Source organism: Phyllobates terribilis, unplaced genomic scaffold, assembly GCF_046119375.1.
Source record: "Phyllobates terribilis strain yellow unplaced genomic scaffold, ASM4611937v1 Scaffold_2__4_contigs__length_985480577, whole genome shotgun sequence".
Lineage (NCBI taxonomy): Eukaryota > Metazoa > Chordata > Amphibia > Anura > Dendrobatidae > Phyllobates > Phyllobates terribilis.
In genome coordinates this window covers 297,811,799-297,836,804 of record NW_027362762.1, presented here as the reverse complement: position 1 = coordinate 297,836,804, position 25,006 = coordinate 297,811,799, and the positions used below count along the sequence as shown (strand labels likewise).

General features: G+C 38.4%; 1 protein-coding gene and 1 long non-coding RNA gene across 4 annotated transcripts in view; one reads left to right on the top strand and one right to left on the bottom strand.

Moving 5' to 3' along the window:
• Positions 1 to 25,006, bottom strand: part of TMTC4 (transmembrane O-mannosyltransferase targeting cadherins 4) — a 62,806-nt gene that overhangs the window by 2,638 nt on the left and 35,162 nt on the right. For 2 of the 3 annotated variants that reach the window (XM_073664207.1, XM_073664208.1), the window contains exons 9-17: positions 23,960 to 24,162; positions 23,284 to 23,455; positions 22,240 to 22,371; positions 17,131 to 17,210; positions 14,148 to 14,255; positions 13,934 to 14,087; positions 4,280 to 4,394; positions 2,112 to 2,224; positions 1,558 to 1,627 (exon numbers count right to left, since the gene is read on the bottom strand). In XM_073664207.1, the coding sequence (XP_073520308.1) occupies positions 1,558 to 1,627; positions 2,112 to 2,224; positions 4,280 to 4,394; positions 13,934 to 14,087; positions 14,148 to 14,255; positions 17,131 to 17,210; positions 22,240 to 22,371; positions 23,284 to 23,455; positions 23,960 to 24,162 (1,147 nt within the window). The remainder of the gene's footprint in view (positions 1 to 1,557; positions 1,628 to 2,111; positions 2,225 to 4,279; positions 4,395 to 13,933; positions 14,088 to 14,147; positions 14,256 to 17,130; positions 17,211 to 22,239; positions 22,372 to 23,283; positions 23,456 to 23,959; positions 24,163 to 25,006) is intronic. The other variant, XM_073664209.1, reaches the window with a different exon arrangement.
• LOC141206429 (uncharacterized) lies at positions 6,665 to 24,206 on the top strand. Its single transcript, XR_012277001.1, has 3 exons — positions 6,665 to 6,809; positions 13,548 to 13,626; positions 23,731 to 24,206. It is a non-coding gene; the product is annotated as an uncharacterized lncRNA (long non-coding RNA).

The following is a 25,006-nucleotide window of genomic DNA, read 5'->3' as shown; positions in this document are numbered from 1 at the left end:
TGAACTGGGAATAAAAACAAAAAAACTACAATATGTGAAAATAGTGTCCACTACCTCAAAGCCCGTGTGAACCCTGTCTAAGGGTATGTTCACACAGCGGAAAAATTAAAATGCAGACAGTCGCCACAAAAACAAAGCAGCAATTACACATTACAATGGATGCTGTTTGTGCATCTTTTTTCGGCTGCTCAGCTTCCTTGATTTTAGAAGGGGGAAAAAAAAAGTGTGTAAAATCCTGGAAGAATTGACATTTTGCCAATAAAAAAAAAAAATTACACTGCAGGTCTAAAAATGGAAAAATGATACGAGTAAAACACTGTGGTTGCTTTTTTTGCTCCCCAAAAATTAAGCAGAAAATCGCCATGTGTGAATAAGGTTTTCATTGGTGTGGTTTCCTAACAGAATACATATGGTCTCATTTTACTTTTAGTAGAACAATCTGTGTTCGGCAAACTCCCTGGTACAATGTGTAAGTGAAGCTATGATGAATGCGGAGGAGCGCAGTGTGTATGTAGCCTAATGAGATGTACTACATAGACTGCTGAGCTCGATGGCTTCAATTAAGAGTGCTATTCAAACACAGCTGCACGGCTGATCCGCAGTCCGCTCCTCTCCTCCTGTCTGCTACATTGTAAGCCTCATGAGACGTATAATATGGACACTGCATTTGCATATAATATCTCTATACGCTTAGTATATGACGTACAGTGCACTGATATAAAAAGGATTTGCATTAAGTAGCCTCATCACATGCTCCTCTAATAAATCTGATACTTATCAGGATATATTGGCCTTTAGCCTCTCTAATCTGGTCGATTTTGTTGCTGGATGTTCTCTCACTGTACTACGTTCCAAGAACTTCCAAGTGAAATGTTAATAATTAACTAAGAAATACACAAAACTATGACAGTAAAATGTATAACAATAGAAGTGGAGGAATAATATGGAATGTGGACGCAGTGCCAGGTTAGCAATGTAGGGCATCTGTATATAATCTGCCATTTAGTAATACAGGAAATATGTAATAAGTGGAGCTAATCATCTCATCAGCGGCTCCAAAAAAAATAACATGATTGACCTAAGGAGCATCTGTGTTTAGCCCTGTCCACTTGCTCCACAATGCTGCTGCCTTTCATGAGCATTTTAACTCAGCGTGCCCTGAAAACTTTGACAGGATTGTGCTGTAAGAAAGAGCAGGCCTCAAAGGGGCTCTTTCCATTTTTTAATTCTATTCATGCGGCTCCTAAACAAAGAGTCTGCACAAGGAGGCCTTTACAGTGCGAACAGTCATCTCCTCATAATGGAATGGCTTCACTCCGATAGGTGGGCCTTTTGTGCCAACGGATTTTTGATTGAAATTGATTTTACCCTTTTCAATTACTACACAGTGAGAATGGACTGTTAAACATATGCCTTTTGACGTTTCGTTCTTGACATTGTTTGATAATTAATTTTCCACTCCATTAATAGGAAAAATATCTCGCAGTATATGTGTCGACAGTGTGACAGTTTATTCTGTTTCAAAATGTAAATGACGGACTCGGAAAAAGCTCTTACCCAAATTGCCGTGATAACTTGCAGACGAGGGGTTAGCTTCAATGGCTCTGAGGAACAAACCTTCAGACTCCTGGAATAAAACAATAGAAAGCCTGTAGAGTTAGACAAAAAAGAATATATACATGCATTGTTCAAAGTGGAGAGTCCGAGCATGCTTTCACTTTTAGTTTATAATCAATATCAGCTATATTTATCAGAGCCAACAAAATGTATCAAATTCTCATCCCAACAGAAAGTGAGCTATGCTGTACAAGCATTTATGTGATTATCTGTATTTATTACTCAGTCCCTCTATCAATGAAAACCTTACCCAGCAGACAACAAAAGAACACTGCCCTCATGTGGCCAAAATGTCAGACAAGCGCTATTATGGGATGAAGTCTACTGTAAAGATTTCAGATTAATAACATAAAATAACACATAACACACACTTTATGGACTACATGTACTAAAAGACTACAGGAGACAGTAGGAAAGTAATGTTCTGTACTGTAATCTACAGGCATAAAATGATAGATTGACATGAAAATTAGGGCATAGGATCTCAGACAGACCTTGTATTTTTGCGCCTTTCCAAGCACATTGGCTAGTGAAAATGTAATTGAATGATCATGTGGTAATAGTTTTAAGGCTTCTCTTCCTATAGCTTCTGCTTGAGCTAGATTGCCTAATCACAGGAGAAAAGAAAAATAACTTTGTAAAAAAAAATTTCAACACAACATATAGCACAAAGTAAATAATTGGAAATGCATATATGCTGTGTTCTCGAAATGTGCGGAATTAAATTTTGTGTTAATACAATTAGCAATTTATTAAAGGGGTTATCCAGTTAAAATAAGTCATCATCTATCCGTTGGTACCTTTACTGATCGGTAAAATCAGAACCTTTTATCCCCGTTAGAATACAGCAGCAATGGGCTGCTATTATTATTAATGGGCAAGCTGCACCTAGGCTCTCATGCAGAACACTGCACTCAGCTCTTTTCTGACAGCCTCATAGGGAATGAATGAAGCGTTGGTCAGGTGTTCGACCTGTCACCCCATTTTGATTCACACATAAAAGTTCCCAGGCGGAAATAAAAATTCCCTGAGCTGCCAAACTGGTGCGGGTCCCAGCAGATGGGTGATCATATGTTTTTAAATCGGAGAAACCCTTTAAGGTGATGTGCCTTTTAGGGTATTTTCAGAGTTTTTTTATGTGGTTTTAGGAGTAGATTATGTGCCAAAATCCACATTAAAATGATGGGAAACTTCTTGCAAGCAGATTTGACCAGGTTTTTTTTTTTTTTTTTTTTTTTTAAACGGCACCAAGAAAAACAAAAACAAATCATGGTCATGCTAAGTCTTTGGGGAAAACAAAAACTAACCCCGGAGACAATACCATAACATAATCATAATACAATTGAAGAAACATAAAGTAGGCATTTAACGGACTATCTCCATTGGTTCAACGTCATAATTTAGAACCACAAATAAAAGATGTGTCAAGAACAATAAAAAATATATATTTTATTAGACAGATAATATAAAACGCACATAAAACACTTTTTTCTTGTCCTTGAAGGTTTTTTTTTTTTTTTCGGCCTGTCTAAACAGGCCAAGCATTCCTAAGAATACTTGTTCCCTGATTATTGGCTCATCTAAGGGGCCAGACTTCTCTGGTGTTTCGGCAGGGGGTAGCTGTGATGATAGGGCTACCTTTCTATCAGACCCATTATCAGATAATTCAATGTCGTACATTGAGTTCATAGATACATACTGCTGTACTATAGTTGCACTGTAGGTCTTATTAACTCTTCAACACACTAATCTGCTGACTATCTCGCGTATGTACCCATCTACCATGCACAATATGACAAGAAGTATAAACATACTGATGAAAATATAACAAAAATGCTAGATTTTACATTTTCTAGAAAATGTAACCTATAGCAATCCACACTTCTCAGTCATTTCAAATATAATCTCTACACAGCACGATTACCCCTACTAATTAGACTGCACAAGATTAGAAAGTTTATTCTCCTGGTCCCATTAATAGGCAACTTGTCAGCTGATCTGCCCAAACCACAGGCAGCATGAATCAGATCATGGCTGCACGATTAAAGCAAGGTATATTTTTCTCTTACACGCTTTGGCGTTTCAGATAGGATAGAGTTAGAAGGTCCAGTGAGGGACCGTAGCCAGAGAGTAGTCCAGCATTTCCCAGTGCTGCCGCAGGTGATCGACAGTCTCTCTCATAGCATAAGACCCATCAATCACCTGGAGTGTTGCTGGGAGAAACTGGCCAATGGCGGCAATGCACTAGTGTAGTCTTTCTCTATGGTCCCAGGCCGGATCTTCTAACTATTTTCGCCAGGCACTGAATCCTGCTGCCTGCGGTTTAAGCAGCATGAATCAGCTGACAGGTTCCCTTCAAATATTCTTGCATGCAATAAATTTAATGATAAAACACTCTTATTTATGGCCCAAAGACCAGCATTACCAGATTTTCACTAATGATTGGAAATCAAGCACAGCATAGCTGCTATATTTATCATAAGTTGAGAACTAAATAAGGGATTAAATCAAGCCTACAATGGCAAGCAAATCACTATACAAAACTTATTGATACATTATAGAAATGCTTATAAGCTTTCTAGCATTCTATTAGTCAGGTATAATATGGACAGGATAGGTTACCAGTTTTACGCTGCTGAGTTATATTAGCAGTAATGCATACCTGTATTATCAAGCAGTATGATCATGTTATTCCAAGCTAAACTATGCTGTGGCTTCAAAAATGTGGCATTTCTCCAGGCATTGAGTGCATCCATATGTCTGTTTAAATCTGCATACTGAAATCAAACAGAAGAAAAAAAAAAGTAGAATATTTTATATACTCAAATCTTGAAAAACTAACAGCACAGAAAAACTCTTCTGTTAGCACATTTATCTTCGATATGTCTGTGTAGCCATTTTTTGGAGTCTATAAAGACCGTACCAAGTTGTTTACTTGTGAGCATACATATTTAGTCTACCAAGACCCAGATAAGAACATGCTTTCTCTTCCTAAGAGCTGTTCTGATTGATTTAGCATATTCAGGTGCTCCATCAATATACTCCTAGAGAACACATTTCTTATATAACCTTTAAACCTGTTTGTTTTTGTCAACTTTTTAATTTTTTGCTGCCCAGTTTGCTTTGAGAACCAGAAATAGTGGTCTGCTTAACACCGTATGTTATTTTTGTAGAGCTTATTTATTTTTTACCTTGTGACTTGTTTTTTTTTTTATATTAGTCTTACTTGAACATAGAGCTATTAACCTGATATTGTACCCCCAATGTACGACCTCCATTCTTCCAATATGTAGGGGTCTCAGAAGTAGAATCTCAGGAGAGGTTTCTATCACTTTGGAGCAATGTTTTCTTTCACGTTACCATAAATTGTTAATGTGAGTTGTAACTAAACTGGAAATGTAAAACTGAAAAAGCAGTGAAGTTCTGCACTTTGTTCCATTATTCCTGCTGTTGTAGCAGAACTTTTGCAACTACTGGAATTAATGCGATTAATTGATAAACTCTTGCACTTCACAATGAACTTTGAATGGGGTATCAAGTGTTCAATCTCCCTCAAAACTTAACCAACTACAGGCATATCCTAATCGGTAGAATTAATCCTTTCAATCTAAACTTCCTGTTCCGACTGTAACACCTTTTCTTTATAAAGTAATGTGAATTTTAAATAATACTTAGAAATACCCAACCAAGTGGGATTGTAAACAGATTAAACCACAAGTGATGTAATGATGCATGAAATGAATTCTTAGTAATAGAAATATGGTTTATCAGTAACAAGAACCCATTGTTAATCTTCCACTAACAATAGAAAAGGAAGTTGTGGATCATTGCACATCTACAATACAGATAAGTAGGGATAAGGCATCTATGGAGTTCTGGGTAAGATCAAATAGCGCAGATGCCAGACAAGTCCTTTTCAACAATCTCCATAAGGCTACATTCACACATCTATGTCTACTGTTACACTCGTGTAAAATGGACCAGTTTTTCTCTCATGGGTCATCCATGTTGCTGCAGTTTTTTGTTCATGAGTTTTTAAAAACTGCATTGAGTAGACTGTCTGAACAGTTTAATCCATTAACTCTGAACAATGGATTAGTTATATAAAAAAAAAAAAAAAAAAAAAAAAGGATGAAACACATGAAGCTCTGAAGTAAAAAGTATGAGGCAGCTTTATTAAACTGTCTAAAAGCAAACCTGTCTTGATTGAATACGAAAGGAAAGCTGCATTGCACTTGGTTGCTATGGTCAACAAAGTAGAGAGTATCATAAATCTGCCCCTAAATATTCAGTTTTTCATCCATGTTTAACAAATTGCCATTGATTTTAATGCATGACAATAGGACATGCTTTGAGTCTCACAATCAGGGTATGTGCACACTTCCGGAGCCGCCTGTGGCCCGACACAGCGGAATAGCCGGCGGCGGCTTCCGCTCATTTTATCCAAATGAGTGGCGCGATTTTTTCTTTTTTCACCTCCGGACTTTTCTCATAGAGGTTAGGTCTATGGGGAAAGCCTACATGCGGACCCGCCGGAGAAATTGACATACTGCGGTCTGGAAAGACGCACCACATGTCAGTTTCCGAGGGTGATCCGCAGGTGCCCAAATACGCATAGTGGACATGGGATTTCTAGAAATCCCATCCACTATGCTGTAACATCTGGCCGCTGCGGGTTTGATTCTGCATAACACACAGCGTCAAACCCGCAGCGGCTCCTGACCATGTGCACATACCCTCAGACAGACAAAAATTGATCCAATTTTGAGTCAATGGGCCCGATTCGTTATGGCCTGTGTGTCTTTTTTTTGTCAAGTTTTTGGTATTTTATGCCCTTGTTTTTTGTTTGCACCAAATTCATCTTTTCATTTGTGCCTTTTTTATGTCTATTTTATATGTGCTCGCCTGTTTGTTTTGTGTTTTTTTTTTAATTTGCCATTGTGGGTGTGGTTTAGGGTTTCCACATGTTTTCTCTTGATTCAACCTTTGTGATTTTTCAAATAGTCGCAAATGTACTCCAGTCCACTCCTGCAGTGATTTTATATACAGCAAGAATTTAAAGCAATTCTGGCAACTTTGTTCTAAAAGACATTCCATTTTATTAAGAAGGCCATAGGTTTCAAGCACTGTGGAAAAGAAAAAGGATCTCTCTGCTGCCGAAAAGCATCAAATAGTGCAATGCCTTGGACAAGGTATGAAAACAATAGATCTTTCATGAAACTGTAAGAGTGATAATCATACTTTTATAAGAGATTTGTGGCCGATACAGAGCACAGACGGGTTTGTGCAGATAAAGGCTTAATGAGGAAGGTTTCAGTCAGACAAATTCATCAGATTAAGAGAGCAGCTGCTAAAATACCATTACAAAACAGCAAACAGGTTTTTAAAGTTGCTGGTGCCTGTGGAGGCCCGCAAACCTCAAGGTGTAGGATCCTCCAGAGGCTGCAGTTGTGCAGAAAAATACTATTCAGCAACTCCTAAACAGTGTTCACAACAAGAAACGGTTGCAGTGGGTCCAGACACACATGAATACTGATTTTAAAACAAACAGTCTTGTTTACTTATGAGTGCAGTGCAACCCTGGATGGTCCAGATGGATGGTGTCGTGGATGGCCACCATGTCCCAGCAAGTCTATGACCACAGCAAAGAGGTGGCGGAGTCATGTTTTGGGCAGGAATCATGGGGAGAGAGCTGGTAGGCCCCTTTAGGATCCATGAAGGTGTGAAAATGATCTCGGCAAAGTAAATAGAGTTTCTGACTGACCACTTTCTTCCATGGTATAAAAAGAAGAACCGTGCCATCCATTGCAAAATCATCTTCGTGCATGACAATGCATCATCTCATGCTGCATAGAATACCTCTGAGTCATTGGCTGCTATATGCATAAAAAGGAGAGAAAGTCATGGGGTGGCCACCATCCTCCCCTATCATGTAACTTGGCCTGTTAAAAGCTTTTTCAATCAAAAACATCTTGATTTCAGTAAATGTGACCTCTTAGGCTATGTGCCCACGATGCAGAAGTGAAGCAGAAAATTTCTGCATCTCCCTGGCAGAAAAAACGCATGCAGATTGTGCATGCGCTTTTCCTGCAGAATACATGCGGATTCATATGCGTTTCCGCATGCAGATTGACAAGCGCTTTCCAGGCGATAGCATCACTTGGAAAGTGCTTGACAACTAGGTCACACTGTATAAATCCATGCAAACAGCATGGATTTATACAGTGTGACCGTAAAAATTAAAACAAATAAAGCTATACTCACCCCCGATGCCCCGGCGTGTGCTGCAGCGCTCGTTCCTGTCTGGTTCCCGGCTGCCGGCATATCGCGAGACAAAGCGGTGAAGGGCCTGCGGTCCCATGACTGTGACGTCACCGCAGGTCCTCAAGCGATGCCGGCATTCAGAGAGAAGCCGCCGGACAGGTGAATATAACTTTATTTGTTATTTTATTCTTTTTTTACAGGTACAATGGTACCCAGGTCTGGATGAGAGTCTCCTCTCCTTCAGAACTGGGTACCATCCGCACATAGAGACGCATAGAAGCCGCTTGTGGAAATGTACAGTCGCGGTTTCTATGCGTTTCAATGCAAGTCAATGGCGGGAGTTCCGCTGCGCTTCCGCAAAATTAAATGACATGCTGCGGATTTTTGTACGCAGCATAAACGCTGCGGAAAAATCCGCAGCATGTGCATAGAACATGCGGAATCCCCTTGGGGACCATGGGGTGCGGATTACCTAGCGTTTAACAAGCGTTTGCGCTGCGGAAATTCCGCAGCATAAACGCTTGAAAAACGCTACGTGGGCACCCAGCCTTAATGCTGCTAATTCAACAAATCACCATTTTCAGTTCTTTACAACCTGTAAAATGTTTGGAAAATCTGTTGTGCATATTAATTTGAAACAGTGAATTTTGGTTTGTTTTAGCTTTCGAAAAATTAGTGTTATTATTGGGAGGTTTGTCCAATAAAATTCGATCATACTTAACGGTTAATGATTTGAACGTTATTCTGATTCATTTGCATCGACCATTTAGGAAAATCAGAGAAAAATAGCATTTGCATAATAATTTGGAACATGGTGTATTTCTCAATTTTGGTGTGTTGCTTCCTGTTTTGATATTTGCTAATGGGCCTGATGTGCTGTAGTTCACATGGCTTGTATCCTCCTAACAAACAAACAGTGCTACGTTTGATGTGGTTTTTATGCACCTTATTTAACCTTTTTAATGAGCAGGCCTGCAAGGGCTTTAAAGAAGCACTTCCACTAAGTTTTGAATTCATTAAAGTACCAGTCCAGCATTTTTTTTTCAGTGCTGGAGTGGTGCTACTAATCTAAGATCCCTGCCCCTAGTCTCATACTTAACCACTGCAGTCTTCACCTTTTGTTGGCGCAGCTCCAGTTCCGCAGCGCCATCTTGTGACCGCAAATTCTGACTTGAAGTCAAAAGTAATGGTCACAAGTGCTCAATGTAAATCTGTGAGAGCTAGAACGAGGCTCTCAGACTTGCACTGAAAAGTGAGCTCTGGCTTGCTACAGCAAACTCCGGAGCAAGCCGAAAGGTCTGAACCTGCTGAAGACCGACCGGATCGGTGCTAATAGAAGGTGAAGATGGCAATGGGTAACTATAAGAATAAGGTTAGGGATCTTCGATTAGAAGGACCACTACAGCACTGCACTAGTAAAAGACAAACACTGGAGTGGTGTGTGTGTCCGTGCTCGTTTGTGCACTCACACTACATTACATATTTGAATATACACAAACAGACTCACCTACTGCTGATCTCTCTGGTGTCCAGCACCGTTCTTCTCGGCTTCTGAGTGATGTCACTGATCTTCAGACTCTCTGGGTCATGCTGCTCTCTCCGTGACCCTGAAGCTTTATAAAGTAAGTCTAAGGAGCGTCAGAACAAGGCTTCACAGGCTTACACTGTAACAGAGACTTCCGGCTCAGGCATAGAGCATAGAGCAAGCCAGCAAGTCGCAATTGCAGTGACGTTACTGAGAAGACTAGAACAACGGCGCTGGACACTGAAGAGAGCAATGGTTTGTGAGTATATTAATACACTCACACTACATTACATGCATATATACTCACATTTAAGGAATAAAAAAACTTAGTTGGAGTACTTCTTTAATGACCATCTCAATTTTTATTGTCTTTTGGCCTCTCTGAATTTCTGTAGTGATAAATTATTTTTTTTCCCCAAAAAGGAAGCCTCGTTTTCTGCAAGAGAAATTGTATTTCTAATTTCTATTTGGGGGGTACTTTTGGAACTACTGGATTTAATGTGATTTATGATAAACTCTTGCACTTGACACTGAATTTTAGATGGATTATTGTGGCTGTGGCCAACCAAAGACATTGATGTAGATTTAGTAACATTAACCGCCTGACATCAAGTGACAGTGGGCTGTGATGAAGGTGTTAAATCTAGCACATTTATGGCACAACCATGATGTACAATACAAAGTTATATTGTGGTACCGTGTTAGCCAGATCTCAGAAGCAGAGGTACTCTTGGTCTTCCTTTCCTGGGGCGGTCCTCATGTGAGACAGTTTCTTTGTAGCGCTTGATGGTTTTTGCAACTGCACTTGGGGACACTTTCAAAGTTTGCCCAATTTTTCGGACTGACTGACCTTCATTTCTTAAAGTAATGATGGCCACTCGTTTTTCTTTACTTAGAATTTGTATTATGGCAAGAAAAAAGCAGCTAACAGTCTATTCAGTAGGACTATCAGCTGTGTATCCACCTGACTTCTGCACAACACAACTGATGGTCCCAACCCCATTTATAAGGCAAGAAATCCCACTTATTAAGCCTGACAGGGCACACCTGTGAAGTGAAAACCATTTCCGGTGACTACCTCTTGAAGCTCATCAAGAGAATGCCAAGAGTGTGCAAAGCAGTCATCAAAGCAAAAGGTGGCTACTTTGAAGAACCCAGAATATAAGACATATTTTCAGTTGTTTCACACTTTTTTGTAAAGTATATAATTCCACATGTGTTATTTCATAGTTTTGATGCCTTCAGTGTGAATGTACATTTTTCATAGTCATGAAAATACAGAAAAATCTTTAAATGAGAAGGTGTGTCCAAACTTTTGGTCTGTACCAAAAGATGGTGGACAGAAAGTGTAATAAGGTTATAAAGGGGGAGATTTATCAAACACTAAATTGCAGCCGCCTGTCTGGATCATCCTCCAATAAACCATGAATTAGACATGGACGATAAGCTTTCCACCCAATAGATTTCAGGATTCACATGATAGAAGCTCATGAAATTCCCAATTCCAAAGAGGCTTTTCTGGTGGACTTTTTTGGACTTTGAACAAATGTTTCAGCAACAAGTTGTTTATTATCTTCTGTACAGACTGTTTTGGGCCGACCAGTTTTGGGAGCATTAAGGATTGAGCCAGTGGCATTGAATTTGTCACGAATGCGGTAAATGGTTTGTCTCTTTGGGGCTTGAGTACCAAATGTTTCAACCCAATTTGCTCTAACGGTTTCAGCATTTTGAGATTTCCAACACTCTGTTAAAATCCATTTTCTTTGATCTGTATTTAAATTATTTGCCATTATGTGTTATCTGAATTATCTGAAAAGAAAACAGATTTGGGGGAGATCTATATGTGAAAACTAGATCTGTGAAACTGGCTCAGTTGCCCTTAGCAACCAATCAGATTCCACCTTTCATTTTCCAAAGAGTCTGTGAGGAATGAAAAGTGGAATCTGATTGGCTGCTAAGGGCAACTGAGCCAGTTTCACTTTACACCATGTTTGATAAATCTCCCCCTTCATAACCTTATTACACTTTCTGTCCACCTACTTTTGGACCACCCTGTGTATTATATATATATAATTTTTTTTCTGGTTAGCCAATAAAGGTATCACACCGGGTACATAGATCTGGCTAACACGGTACCACAATATAACTTTGTATTGTACATCATGGTTGTGCCATAAATGTGCTAGATTTAACACCTTCATCACAGCCCACTGTCACTTGATGTCAGGCGGTTACTGTTACTAAATCTACATCAATGTCTTTGGTTGGCCACAGCCACAATAATCCATCTAAAATTCAGTGTCAAGTGCAAGAGTTTATCATAAATCACATTAAATCCAGTAGTTCCAAAAGTACCCCCAAATAGAAATTAGAAATACAATTTCTCTTGCAGAAAACGAGGCTTCCTTTTTGGGGAAAAAAAATAATTTATCACTACAGAAATTCAGAGAGGCCAAAAGACAATAAAAATTGAGATGGTCATTAAAGAAGTACTCCAACTAAGTTTTTTTATTCCTTAAATGTGAGTATATATGCATGTAATGTAGTGTGAGTGTATTAATATACTCACAAACCATTGCTCTCTTCAGTGTCCAGCGTCGTTGTCACTGCAATTGCGACTTGCTGGCTTGCTCTATGCTCTATGCCTGAGCCGAAAGTCTCTGTTACAGTGTAAGCCTTTGAAGCCTTGTTCTGACGCTCCTTAGACTTACTTTATAAAGCTTCAGGGTCACGGAGAGAGCAGCATGACCCAGAGAGTCTGAAGATCAGTGACATCACTCAGAAGCCGAGAAGAACGGTGCTGGACACCAGAGAGATCAGCAGTAGGTGAGTCTGTTTGTGTATATTCAAATATGTAATGTAGTGTGAGTGCACAAACGTGCACGGACACACACACCACTCCAGTGTTTGTCTTTTACTAGTGCAGTGCTGTAGTGGTCCTTCTAATCTAAGATCCCTGACCTTAGCCTTATAGTTACCCATCGCCATCTTCACCTTCTATTAGCACCGATCCGGTCGGTCTTCAGCAGGTTCAGACCTTTCGGCTTGCTCCAGAGTTTGCTGTAGCAAGCCAGAGCTCACTTTTCAGTGCAAGTCTGAGAGCCTCGTTCTAGCTCTCACAGATTTACACTGAGCACTTGTGACCATTACTTTTGACTTCAAATCAGAATTTGCGGTCACAAGATGGCGCTGCGGAACTGGAGCTGCGCCAACAAAAGGTGAAGACTGCAGTGGTTAAGTATGAGACTAGGGGCAGGGATCTTAGATTAGTAGCACCACTCCAGCGCTGAAAAAATAAATGCTGGACTGGTACTTTAATGAATTCAAAACTTAGTGGAAGTGCTTCTTTAAAGCCCTTGCAGGCCTGCTCATTAAAAAGGTTAAATAAGGTGCATAAAAACCACATCAAACGTAGCACTGTTTGTTTGTTAGGAGGATACAAGCCATGTGAACTACAGCACATCAGGCCCATTAGCAAATATCAAAACAGGAAGCAACACACCAAAATTGAGAAATACACCATGTTCCAAATTATTATGCAAATGCTATTTTTCTCTGATTTTCCTAAATGGTCGATGCAAATGAGTATATAATTCCACGTGTGTTAATTCATAGTTTTGATGCCTTCAGTGTGAATGTACAATGTTCATAGTCATGAAAATACAGAAAAATCTTGAAATGAGAAGGTGTGTCCAAACTTTTGGTCTGTACAGTACATGTATATATAATCTATCTATCTATCTATCTATCTATCTATCTATCTACACACACACATATATACAAGCTTTGAGAGCATATAGGCTCCTTCTTCAGGCATTATTACACGTGTATTATTGCCTGAAGAAGGAGCCTCTGTGCTCTGAAAGCTTGCATATATATATTGTTTTTTCTAGTTAGCCAATAAAGGTATCTCTCCGAGAATACTTTTGTCATTTTTGGGTATAACAGTATTTACATGGCACAACCATAAAATGTTCAAAGCCAATCCCATTTTAACCCTTAGCAGTCGAATAAATAAAGTTTGTTTGACTTCATTATCAGTTTATATAGGTCAAAAGAACTTCAAATCATTAGCAACTATACACCATAAAGTCAGTTGATAATGAAAAATAAAAATGTACATTTCTTTTCAAATTAACAGAAGAAATGTGTCGAGACTTCCTTGAACATGGCCACAGAAAAAAAATCCGTGCATTTGGTATCGTTATGTCAGTGATAAGGTAACTAGTGTGCAGGAGAAGGGGACAGCGAAAAATATCACCCTCATTTGCTTGCATATGTTATGCAGCGTTTTTGCTGCAGAAAAATCTGCTGCAAATACAGTGTCTACACTAGGGCTGTGTAGTCTGAGTCGGTGTCCATTTTGGTGCAGTCGGAGTTGGTGGTTTGGCTTACTGACTCCACAGCCCTAGTGTGCACGTAGCTTACACTGGTAACTTTTGGGAGTTTTCTGCAGATTTACAAATACATTATTACATTTTGGAAATTCAATTAGCAGACAGAGCAGTAACAAGAGAAGACACTTACCAGTCGTCCTAGGTTGTAGTAGCAATCTGGATATTTTTTTCTGTATTTGATAGCAGTTAAATAGCTGTTTTCAGCTTCTTCAAAGCGTTTAAGGCTGTTCTGTACAATACCCAGGTTCATCCATGCAGCAGAAAAGTCTGATCTATGGCAGAAACTTATAAATAAGGTCCAGGAGATGCAACTTTTATTCTCCTATATCCCATATTTTACTTACTGGATTGACACCGCTCGAAATAACAGTTCTTCTGCCTCGTGGAGTTCACCCTTTTCTTTAAGTATGTTGCCAAGATTATTCATTGCATGCACATATTTTTGATTTAACCTGGAAATTTAAAATTTTACACAGAATGAGACAGATCAGGTTTTTGATTTAATTCTGAAAACATGCTACATAACATTGCAATACTACTACTCAAAATTGCTGGGACAATATCAGACAGGATGGGAAGTAATTGTATTACATGGAGAGTTTACATATTTACAGACGCACAGACACCTCAATAATCGTTATCTATAGATACGGCAGATTTTGTACTCCATACAGAACATAATTTTCTTATTAAACAACAGACTGCGCACTAAGCTTTAGATACTGAAGAAATATTATTCAATAAAGGAATCACACTTTATACAACCATCAAATATACAGGTTACTGCTGAGTGTTTCAAAAAAATAATACATTACAAAAAAAATCCCCTTAAAACACTTTATTAAGTATACATTAAAAATGACAAACACTAGATAAACTGATAATCAGTATAGATAAAATCCAATACTATAAGAAATGCTATAAAATATTGGGCATATAAACAATCTCTCAAAGCACGCATTATTTTATCAGTAGTATAAGGTCAGAGGTAGATGATTGAATTACAATTCCAAATATCTATCCAATAGGGAACCAACAGTGGTCAATCGGATCACCCACCCACAGTAAACTGATATGTAGGAGGGAACGGACCTGGTATATATAGATGGCACTTGTCTATTCAAGCATAGTGTAGTGGACAGTCAACCCTACAACAACCTAGGATGGACACCTTCCTGACCAGGGAGGTTTGCACACTAAATAAATAATGATTAATGAAGCCCTCTGCTTAATTGTCCCTATTTAGATCCTGTACCTGTATCCAAGAAAGACAACAGTACCATCATTTCTATATAAAAAAAAAAACTATATGCAAGTTGCTTACAAACCTCTGCTTTTCAGTCTATTTGCTGCATTAATATCAAAATGTACTCATTTGGCAGTCAAAGAATCAGCTCTGCACCTGTATCTCACTAACTCTGCGGATAAGCTGTTGCAGGAAATTTTTCTAAAAAGCAAAACTCTCAGAGGAGTAAACAGGTGCTGATGCTGATCCTTTCACTGCCATCATCAGTACTCCATATGAGTATGTTCAGACATCAATACAGCAGATGGTAGGCAAATAGACTGGGAACAAACAGGAATTTGGAAGCTTCAATGCATTTGTTTTTAATCACAGGAATTAAGACAAACCCCCTAATAAAGTGATTTGTAAAGCTTCACAACTTTCCATGCTGAACAAAATTATAAACAAACCAAAAAAGTTTAGTTGCTCTTTAAGGATTCCACTTAATACTGCAAGTCAATTACCAAATCATGCTCGCATCTAGTACTTATAGAGTGACTATTGTTTTAAATTTTTCATTCATAAATCAATAATACACCTGAAATGAAGAAATTTTGTAATTCATCTTATCAAAGAAATCTACTTTCTCAGCCAGGACTGATTTTCCCAATCTCTCCCCACCAGTCTGTTTTGTGCTGATTAATTTCCTGGAGATGGTTGTACATTCTATGTGAATTTGATATCATGTATTCTTTTAAGTTATTTAATAAATAAATTATTTTAATCTTCTATTTCAAGTGTGTCGTTACAGTATAGGTTTTAAAATGCAATATCTGTTAGATAGTGTAGTTAGGAAACAGTAATGAATTTTTAATGCAAGCATATTAGAAATTAGTTTAGATTTTCACACTAAACAAACAGGGATTTAGATTCAAATTTATTTGACCTAAGGATGACCCCTTTAATTCTCAATGCACGGGTAATATCTGTATTCAGTGAAAACAAATTTTTACATTACTCAGATTGGAGATGGTATTTGTTAGTAATTAGAGTCTATGTAGAGAGGAAAAAGGAAGAGAGAGGAGCTAGAGGCAGAGCTCTTTCCCCCTCCATCTACATAGAATCTCATCAGTAGCAGCTGCCATCTCCTCAGTTATGTAACAATCTGTCTTCACTGAATACAGATTTTACCCATATAGGGAAAATATATATATTCTTGTACCGTGTTAGCCAGTAGATAGAAAAATATTTCGATTTGAGAGTCCTCACTGGTTGATACCTTTTAATGGCTAACTGAAAAGATGGTAACAAATTGCAAGCTTTCGAGACTACTTAGGTCTCTTCATCAGGCATAGATACTAAGTAGTCTCGAAAGCTTGCAATTTGTTACCATCTTTTCAGTTAGCCATTAAAAGGTATCAACCACTGAGGACTCTCAAATCTAAATATTTTACCCAGAAATTGAGAATTTTGAAAGTGAATTATAAGTTCTGGAGGAGAAAGAAGTAGATTTCTCTGATAATATATATTACAAAGTTGCTTATTTTCATGTGTACTATTAATTTAATAAAAATTAAAAATGATGGTTATTCTTTAAAGGGGTTATCCGGTCTGGAATGAAAAGTCTGCCCTCACTTTTTCTGACTGCAGACTTTGGAGTCTCCCCAGTGTGCCCTGTGAGGATTTGCCGGCTTCCAAGCCGGGACCGGCGGTGATGTATGCGATATGCATACTCCAGGACAGAAACCATCTAGTGGGCCAGGCTCGCTCCAAACCAGTGAATGGAGCGAGGGCACAGCTGTCTAGTAGGTGTGGCCTCTCTCAATAAACTAGTATGGAGCGAGGCTGGCCCACTAGATGGCTTCTTCCCTGGAGTATACATATTGCATACATCACCGCCTTTCCTGGCTCAGAAACCGGCGAACCCTTGCAGGGCACAGCATTTGCGCTGAAGGGATTCAAAAGTCTGCAGTCAAAAAACAAACTAAAAATCAACCCTGGTTGGCGCCTTAAACATTGACAGGCTCTGTTGGGGCTCACCAATATCTGTCTGAAAGTGAATCTACATGGTAACTAAATGTGTATTATAACAGATACATTACCTTATAGCTTCTCTATAGTATTTAATGGCATCAGCTTGAAGGCCTCGATCTGCTAAATTTTTACCTATATTATAGTGCACCTGTGGATTATTAAAAATATTCAATGTAATTGAGCAAATACAGTTAACCTTTTTATAGCTGTACTTTTTAGTGTAAAACAGATCACTTTTAACCCTTCTGTTTTTTACCTCAATCTTACGTTGGAGCATTTTTTTTCCACACCTGACAAAACTTTTGCACAGTACTGTATGTGCGGCTAGCTTTTTACGCTCATTGATTTTATTCTAGGGTTTTGCATTGAGAGAGTTCACATAGGCTGCCATGTTTCTTGGCAGGACGAGTCTTGTATACATAGAACGACGCACCTCAGAGAATGATGCTCTTCTGTGCTACGCAAAAGATCATTTCACTCAAACTAGCATCTTGCTCATCAGGTGATAGGTAACATGTTTACACGGCAAGATAATCGCGAAACTACAGTTTTTAATAACACCTGTTCACTATTTTATTTCAATGTAAATGCAGCTTAAGCTTCAGAAAGTTATTGGCTGGTCTACAGAAAATAGCCAGTTCTGTGTCTTTTATGCTGCCCAAACACAAAGAAAGCACACTGGAATATTTTTTATTAAAGCAAAACTCTTCCCAGATTTCACTGTACAAACTGCATACAGTATAAGGCCTCATTCACACGTCTGTATTTAACCCTTTCACCTTCCTGACCAGGCCAATTTTTTTTTTTTTTTTTTTATTCTGACCAGTGTCACTTTATGAGGTAATAACTCTGGAACGCTTCAACAGTGATCCTGAGAATGTTTTTTCATGACATATTGGTAAAAATGGCACCAAAATTTGTCCAACAATCTTCTGAATGTAGAAATACCCCATAAGCGGCTGTACAGTACTGCTTAGCCATAAGGTGAGACTCGGGAGGAAAGGAGCACTTTTTGCCTCGTGGAGTGCAGATTTTCCTAGAATAGTTTGCGGACTCCATATACAGAGCCCCTACGTGCTAGAAGAGCAGAATCCCCCTCAGGTGACCCCATTTTTGAAATTATACCCCTTTGTGATTTTATCTACAGGTGTAGTGATGATTTTGACTCCATGGGTGTTTTCCAGAAACAAGCAGCCGTGGCTGTTGCTAAGTGAAGATTGCAAACTGCCGTTGTAGTGACCAGTACATTATGCCCAGCTCGTGCTTCCGGAGACATGCACCCGTAATTTAGGTGTGCTCTCTTCGCTACAGGAATGCCAAACATGTGGATGCTAACTGCGGTTTAGGTACACTCTGGAGCTCAGAAGGGAGGGGGACATTTGGATTTGTGAGGGCAGAATTTGCTGGATTTCTTTTAGAGGGCAAGGTGCCATTTAGTTTTTCCAGAGCCTTTGTGCTACCAGTAAAGTTCGTTAACAGATGACAGACCTGAGTGGGGGCTTGCTTTTTTTGTGAATAGAGTTGAAGCTTTTATTGGGAACATTTTACATAATATTTGGGGTCACATTTATCCTGTGCTCTACGCTGAGCACTTATATGGGTTTCCATCTAAATCTCTGAGTGACGTGATTCAGATGGAACCCCCGAGGGATTCATTCACTATAATGAGGCAGCAGAGTTACTCTGAACTCAGTCTGGCCTCTGTTCAGCATCCGCCTTTCAGAAGCGCATAAAACTGTGGCCGACGGCACTTTTATGCATGCCTAATAAAAAGACAAACACCGTTGGATCATAGGCCAGACGGTGTCCACAGTGCCTCCAGCTGCCACATTATAGGGAAACTTCCACGAGGGTGAATCACGCATTTCAGAAATTTATACGGAAACCCCGGTATAAGCACTCAGCACAGGATAAATATAAGCTGAGTCTTGCTTCGATCTTCGGGAGGCAGAATAAAAAAATGAACAGAAGGTGAAGAATTAGTTTTATTTATGTTTTATGCAGTTCCTCGTGCAGTAAAAGTGATCACGCAACTTTATTCTTCGGGTCTGTGCGATTACAGCGATACCCCATTTATATTGAGTTTTTATGATTGGCAGCTGTCACACACTAAAAGATACTTTTTATTGTAAAAACAAGTTTTTGCATCGCCATATTTTGATATTTTTCCATATTTCTTCCGACGGCTTGTTTTTTGTGGGACAAATTTGACATCTTTAGATCGCTTTCTATTTTTGCAGTAAATAATAAAAATGCCTTAAAACATTCTCGCTCTCTCATTATTCTGGCATTTGGCAAATATTAAAAAGAAAGTTTTATTCTGATTTCATGTCAGATATTGAGAAAAACATGCATACAGTGGTGGCCAAAAGTATTGGCACCCCTGCAATTCTGTCAGATAATACTCAGTTTCTTCCTGAAAATGATTGCAATCACAAATTATTTGGTATTATTATCTTCATTTAATTTGCTTGCAAGGAAAAAAACAAAAGAGAACGAAGCAAAAATCAAATCATTGATCATTTCACACAAAACTCCAAAAATGGGCCAGACAAAAGTATTGGCACCCTCAGCCTAATACTTGGTTGCACAACCTTTAGCCAAAATAACTGCGAACAACCGCTTCCGGTAACCATCAATGAGTGTCTTACAATGCTCTGCTGGAATTGTAGACCATTCTTCTTTGGCAAACTGCTCCAGGTCCCTGATATTTGAAGGGTGCCTTCTCCAAACTGCCATTTTGAGATCTCTCCACAGGTGTTCTATGGGATTCAGGTCTGGACTCATTGCTGGTCACCTTAGAAGTCTCCAGTGCTTTCTCTCAAACCATTTTATAGTGCTTTTGGAAGTGTGTGTTTGGGTCATTGTCCTGCTGGAAGACCCATGACCTCTGAGGGAGACCCAGCTTTCTCACACTGGGCCCTACATTTTGCTGCAAAATTTGTTGGTAGTCTTCAGACTTCATAATGCCATGCACACGGTCAAGCAGTCCAGTGCCAGAGGCAGCAAAGCAACCCCAAAACATCAGGGAACCTCCTCCATGTTTGACTGTAGGGACCGTGTTCTTTTCTTTGAATGCCTCTTTTTTTTTCCTGTACACTCTATGTTGATGCTTTTTCCCAAAAAGCTCTACTTTTGTCTCATCTGACCAGAGAACATTCTTCCAAAACGTTTTAGGCTTTCTCAGGTAAGTTTTGGCAAACTCCAGCCTGGCTTTTTTATGTCTCGGGGTAAGAAGTGGGGTCTTCCTGGGTATCCTACCATACAGTCCCTTTTCATTCAGACGCCGACGGATAGTACGGGTTGACACTGTTGTACCCTGGGACTGCAGGGCAGCTTGAACTTGTTTGGATGTTAGTTGAGGTTCTTTATCCACCATCCGCACAATCTTGCGTTGAAATCTCTCGTCAATTTTTCTTTTCCGTCCACATCTAGGGAGGTTAGTCACAGTGCCATGGGCTTTAAACTTCTTGATGACACTGCGCACGGAAGACACAGGAACATTCAGGTCTTTGGAGATGGACTTGTAGCCTTGAAATTGCTCATGCTTCCTCACAATTTGGTTTCTCAAGTCCTCAGACAGTTCTTTGGTCTTCTTTCTTTTCTCCATGCTCAATGAGGTACACACAAGGACACAGGACAGAGGTTGAGTCAACTTTAATCCATGTTAACTGGCTGCAAGTGTGATTTAGTTATTGCCAACACCTGTTAGGTGCCACAGGTAAGTTATAGGTGCAGTTAATTACACGAATTAGAGAAGCATCACATGATTTTTCAAACAGTGCCAATACTTTTGTCCAGACCCTTTTTTAGGTTTGGTGTGGAATTATATCCAATTTGGTTTTAGGACAATTCTTTTTGTGTTTTTTCATTGAAGACAAATTAAATGAAGATAATAATACCAAAGAATTTGTGATTGCAATCATTTTCAGGAAGAAACGGAGTATTATCTGACAGAATTGTAGGGGTGCCAATACTTTTGGCCACCACTGTAAACTGGTAGACAACACTTTCTGCACCCTGTCTTTTTATATAGTGTATGTAAACTTCTGGTTTTAACTGTACATAAAGTTCTGTGAAAAAAAAGAATCCCATTCTATTTCTCCATCAAAAACGCAGGTGCGTTTATTGCTGCGTTTTTGCAACATTTTTTTCACCACCCATTACTTCCTATGGGTGAAAAAACGCTGCAAAAACTCCGAAAGAAGTGACATGCTCTATTTTCCAAAAACACAAACCAAGGCAGAAAATACGCAGCAAATAAAAAGCAACATATGTGAACAGAGAATTCTGGTATCTAATAGACTTTGCTGGTACTGCTAGATGCAGCTGAAAATTTGCATAAAAAACAGCTGCAAAATAAGCAGCAAAACAGAAAAGTGTGTGAACATAGCCAAACACTGAAATATTGTGTGAAAGACTAACTGTAATATTGTGTTGCTGCATTTTAATTTTCATCTTCTTGATTCTTTTTAGCCTATTTAACCTCTAAAAGGATCAAAACCATATTCATTTATTTATTCACGCACTTTTTGCAGGATAGGTTCCCTCCAGTATTCAAAGAAAAAAAAAGAAAAGAAAATACAACGTTAAGTACACCATACAAAATGTCCAAAAAGATTATCAAGTTTTTCATGCAAATAAAGCAAAAATATCTCACAAAAAAATTAAAAACACTCAAAAAACAGGCCACTCTTCGACAGCTGCACTAGTAGTGGATGTTGAAGAGAAGTCTGTTTATTTGTGAAGTACTATCTTTTTATTGTTTTTTTTTTTTTTTTTTTTCTTCATCAATGAATTGATTAGCATTTTTTTTAAAAACATGTATTGTACATTTATACAACTTTTTTTTAATTTTGAGTGGGGGGGTTCCCATCACTTTTGATGGTTTTCACCATTATGTTTTTTTGTTCATTTCCCCAAATTAAAATAGCGCACCTTTTTTTTTTAAAAAAAAAAAAGTTTCTAAAAGACAAATCAAAATTAAACACTGCGAAAATTTATGTTTTTTGTTGAGGGGACTAAAAAGTAACATCTGCATCTCCGATGTAAAAACAACTAAAGAAATGCACAGCAGAACAGTCAAGGTCTGTGTGAGGGCAGCATAAAAGTTGTGTTTGGTTGGCATGTTTTGGTGAAAATGTGTGTTAGACACTGATCGAGCTCTACTGACTTACTTTAGCATTTAGAGGACACACATCAAGAGCACTTTGGAAAAGAAGCTCCTCTGATTTCCATTGGTTACTCCGATAGATGCAGCGCACTGGATAGAGGGTCAGAAGTCCAAGAACAACTATAGTCACAAGTTTCTTAAAATAAAAAAAAAGTTTTAATGCTGTGGTAGAAGTTTACCCAGGACAACACATACGTAACACACATTGCAACTGGACCAATACATTATTAGAAGGGCTTTTTGAACCACAAAAGTCTAAGCAGACAAAGACTTGCCACACACATGAGCAGACAGATAAAAACTGTAGATTTATCACATGTACAATAGTATTTTAAAATTTAAGGCAAATTTCCAACATTGAGCATTTGATGCAATTTTTATGCTGCATATTTTCATGTGATAAAAATGCAGCGTCTTACACTTCCTGCAAAGTGAATAGGATTTATATAAATCGAATGCCCACTGTGCTTTCTTTTTTTTTACGCTGCAGAAACTGCAACATGTAAATTTCTTTTGCGGTATATATGAGCGTTTTATTTGCGGATTTAACCAATAGACTTGAATTAAGTGAAAAAAAAATTTGCAGATAAAAAAAGCAAGCTTTTTTATTGCAATTTCGCAGTGGAAAATACTAAAAATAATAACGCATGTACGGTAATCTGCATATGACTATCAAAAGTATTATCAAAGCTAAAAAACAGGAAGATTCCAAAACAAAGCAGTTTTAGTTAGAACATGACATACAGTACCAAAAAGAGACAAAGGCCAGCATCTAGAAAAACAAAACATGATAAAACGCGTGTAAAAAAAAAACCCCAAAAAAACACAATGACAAAACACAAGTAAGCAAATTTAGCTAACTGGGGCAGAAAAAAAGAAACATCAAAATCACCAAATCATGGAAATGTAGCTGTAGGCTCATCTATTACCGCTAACCACAAATGGTGGCCGCGTCCTATGGTTACTGATCAATGCCCTTTACATTCTAAGTGCACATGATCATGTGAAACATTGGTTAACAAATATTACATTATTAGAAGCAGCTTACCTTTTTGTTCAAGTGTTTACAGATTTTACAGTAGCCATAAGTAAGTAATATGCAATAGCCTACACTAGGCAAGTAGAGGACCCTTTCAGCAACAACAAATCCCACGCGAAAGAATAAGTTACTTGCAGGTAGGAAAGGTATTAGGAGAAATCCCAAGCCCATAGTGAGGATTCTGTTATGACAAAAAAAGTAAGGAAACTTAGAAATATCATGACATAGTATATAAAGAATCTAATGTTCTATGGTAGTCATTAGGCTTGTCTTCTGAGGTCAACTAAGGAGAAGTATCTGCTCATTCCTACGACTTCTACTAAAGGCAGCATATATATGTACAATAGTATGTGCTAGGCACTTAATCTACTTAAGTTTTAGATTTTATATCCATTTCTTTAATAATTTTTCCAAAGTAAAACAGATGTACTGTATTTGCTTCATATTTAATTTTAGGAAACATCTCTGAAGAATCGGAAGGAAAGAAAACGGCAACATTACACTGTCCAAGTCATAATATAGCAAGCAGTGGATGAGCCAGACAACAGGATACTTTGTAATATGAAGCAGTAGAATTATGCCATCATATATTAGCTGTATCTAGAAATGTGACTGTCATGAGTACAGGCTCCCTACTGATCAAAAAAGCCATGCTTCCATTATTCCAAATATACGGAAAACTCACCTTCTCGTTTGGCCATTACTGGAGAATAATGCCTGGTACATTAAGCCAAACAAGCAGAACCAAAGTGCTGCTGGTGCCATTATCCGAGAATCGCTGAGAGATTTAATAAGAGGTATACAGCCCATTGACCAATCAAAGCAGAGCCACCATGGGCACAGCAGTAGCCATCCATTTAAGGAATAATAGTAATTATAGTTTATTACCTGTCATTAAGAGAAAAATCATTCCATGTCTCATATACAGTGTTAACAGAATTATCAGTACAGGTGCACTCTCCTGCATATGTGCACATAGGAAAATAATCAATGTACAGTACCATCTTATTTCACAAAATTAAATCGTCTAATGGTAACTGAAGAAGTGCCATTTTCTACATTCCAATTTTTTCACTTTATTGAGAAATGTAAGATTTTCTAAAAGTTTGAACATATATTTCATATAATACATTATGCTTAAACCTTGCACAAAACAATGTACAATGTAAATATTCCTCTGAATACTGTCATTACAGTAATTGGGCAATTACACAATTTATACTAAATATCAGACAAAACTGATTGATGAAAATCTAGTCAAAACCACAGTATATGGAGTTTTAATTTACTGCAGATAAACAGAATGTAATGATTCAGATAAAAACAGACAGTCAAGATTAACTACAGCAAATAATGTGCAATGTGCTATGTTTCTAGAGAATAATGACCGCAAATTATATGGTGAAGGAACAGCTGCAAAATACCTGTATAAATGTAAAATTGTGCTATATAATTGGTCGGATTTTCCTCAAAATGCTCAGGAAAAGCAAAAAAACGCTCACTGTAATATACTTGTATATGGCATTGCTCACAGCCATGTAGCGCCTCTGCCACATTAGGCCCTGACCCTGGTCACACTGCTTCTCTATAGGCTTTTGTCTGACTGTTGATACAGCGGGTGAAATAAATATTGAACATGTCAAGAATTTTCTAAGTAAATATATTTCTAAAAGTTCTATTGACATGAAATTCTCACCAGATGTCAGCAACATCCCATCCAATCCACACAGGC